The sequence below is a fragment of the Penaeus monodon genome, chromosome 5 (assembly GCF_015228065.2).
Source record: "Penaeus monodon isolate SGIC_2016 chromosome 5, NSTDA_Pmon_1, whole genome shotgun sequence".
Lineage (NCBI taxonomy): Eukaryota > Metazoa > Arthropoda > Malacostraca > Decapoda > Penaeidae > Penaeus > Penaeus monodon.
Genome location: NC_051390.1, coordinates 12,831,159 through 12,833,658, shown reverse-complemented (window position 1 = coordinate 12,833,658; position 2,500 = coordinate 12,831,159). Strand labels below are relative to the sequence as shown.

The window sequence follows — 2,500 nt, the reverse complement described above, 5'->3', positions numbered from 1 at the left end:
ATTTGTCGGGCTCCAGAAATGCCAGAGATTTTAAGGTAAGATGTTTTCATGGTTGTTTTAAGAACTTTTGTAAAATTGTTTCACTCATGACACTTTGTTACATAGAAAAGGACCTTCTGTTACAGAAAGTAAAGTGAAAATTAAATATCAGATTGACTGTAATTTGATACACTAGAATTATAAAAGTAATACATGTTCAGTTTTGATGGTAATATGCTACTTTTACAACTGTGATGGGAATTAAAAAGGAGGAAAATTGTGTAAATGTAGACCAGGAAATCACATCACTAGAGGGTTTGGAGAGCATACCATAGAATCAGACAACAAATTTTGAAGTATCAGATAGTCAGAAATTATATTAGAGACCAAATGGATATGAATGAGGAAATCAGTATTAAGGCCAGTGCTTCTTAAGTACCTTGGATGACAGATTACATTTGTAAGATATGGATGAGAGAAGAAATTTAGAAACTTAGAGCAGCAGTCACCAAGAAATACAAAGTGAATGTGCAATTTCCAATGGGAACTGAATGAACTTAAAAAGAAGCTTGCAATACAGTAATTATTTTCAGGCTCTATCTTCTAATAGATCTTATCTAGTCACAGAATGCAATTTATTAAAAGTAAAATTTGGAAAGAAAAAGTTTCTCATTTAAACCATGAAAAGCAATTTGATTAACCCATAACTGACGGGTAGCATTCATAGAGGCCGGGGCCTTGCTGCCGGGGGCTTATATCGTCGCCCTAGCATGCGCGACCACTCATGCCAAATACCAGCATCCCATGCTGTTTCATCGTAATACTACGAAGATATGTTGTATTTTCAATTTTCATTATTTTTTACAGTCTCTACTTGCCAAACTTCCTGATAAATCGAGACTGAAGGGTATTTTTGTTGTTATATAGACTCCATAGTTGATCATTATTCGGTCTATAGTCTGAATAAAATAAGCAGTGTGTCGGTTTGAAAGTGTCGGTTTGTTGCATTTTTTTTGTTTGTTGCATGGTAAAAATGAGAAAGTGTTAAAACCGACTTAATCACACTTTCACTAGAAAAAAAATGATCTTTTGCCGTGATTGTAACAAAAAAAAAAACTCATGGCATGTCCATACATACTCTATGGCATGTGCGTACGTGCCCCCGGCAGATGGTCCCGCCATGCCATGGCATGTGCGTACATGCCACCCGTCGGCAATGGGTTAACCAGTTACAATTGTGTACATGCATTGTCCATTGTAGTTTTGTTTTGTCAGATTTGTTTATACATAGACGATTTCACAATTTTTTTTTCACTAATGAGAATAAGGTATGAGACCTACCTTTCCTCACCTGTTTACCTTATTTCTTGAAAAAAAAGTTTTCATTTCCAACATTAGTATTGCTACCATTAATGTTAGTATTATTTTTGTTAATAATAACATTATTACTATGATAATAATATTATTAACAATAACAATCACAAGAGAACACACACACACACACACACACACACACACACACACACACACACACACACACACACACACACACACACACACACACACACACACACACACACACACACACACACACACACATACTATTTATTTATTTAATTAATATTATTATTATTATTTGAAAATTTGGTTAAGCAAGATATGCAACAAAGTGGGCATCATGAGCAGATTAGGGAAATATTTACAGGCACTCCAGCATAAGGCAAATTAGGCAAGCTAGGAAGTTAGAGTGGACACTAATACTAAGGGAATCTGTGAAAGGGAAGACCGAAAACTATTATATAATAAAAAAGATAAAGAAGATGAAGATTATTCAGTCATATTAAATATAAAGAGGGAATAGCATCCCAACTCCAACCCCAACTGCAACCACAGTTACACCTCCAACCTGGCCCATAATTTTGATCATTTGCCTTCATGTCTTCTAGTAGGTCATATCTTCTGACAGGGGTTAACAGATGGTAGAAGGACTGATTGAGAATTTAGGAGTAGCTGGTGTAGGTTTTTATCCCTTTTTGTCATTCCAGAGTTTCGAATGCTATTACACAAAGTTTAGCATTCCCCTCTTTTAGCTGCCTAGCCCTTATCCCTCAAGAGGACCATTTCTCTCCCAAACATACTCCAGGCTTACTGTCTCGATTAAGGCAACATTAAGTCCTCATCAGTATTGCCAAGATTATTTTCCATAGATATGACCTCCCCCTTAAGGTTTATATTGGCAGAGAGTGCCTTCCTGTTCGACCATATTAACCCCCCCCCCCTGTCAGCGTCAGAATTGCTTGAGTATAGTCCACCCTGCCAAACACTGCTGCACCACAGCTCTATGCCCTCTAATTGCCCAACCTGGTCATGATCACTCATGTCCCATTTGTGGTGGCTTCCATAATGTATTTATAGGAGCTGCTCTACCTACAAGTTTAAGTCAGAGGTGGCAAAACTCAGATTCAAACTTGGCCTCACTTTATATGAGGCCAGACAGGAAGCACATGGATGAGAACTGTCC

General features: G+C 37.2%; 1 protein-coding gene across 1 annotated transcript in view; it reads left to right on the top strand.

Annotated features, from left to right (window-relative positions):
• Positions 1-2,500, top strand: part of LOC119572986 (lysophosphatidylserine lipase ABHD12-like) — a 40,163-nt gene that overhangs the window by 29,526 nt on the left and 8,137 nt on the right. Inside the window, exon 8 of the mRNA XM_037919970.1 lies at positions 1-35. This exon is cut by the window's left edge and continues 93 nt beyond it. Coding sequence (XP_037775898.1) covers positions 1-35 — 35 coding nt within the window. The remainder of the gene's footprint in view (positions 36-2,500) is intronic.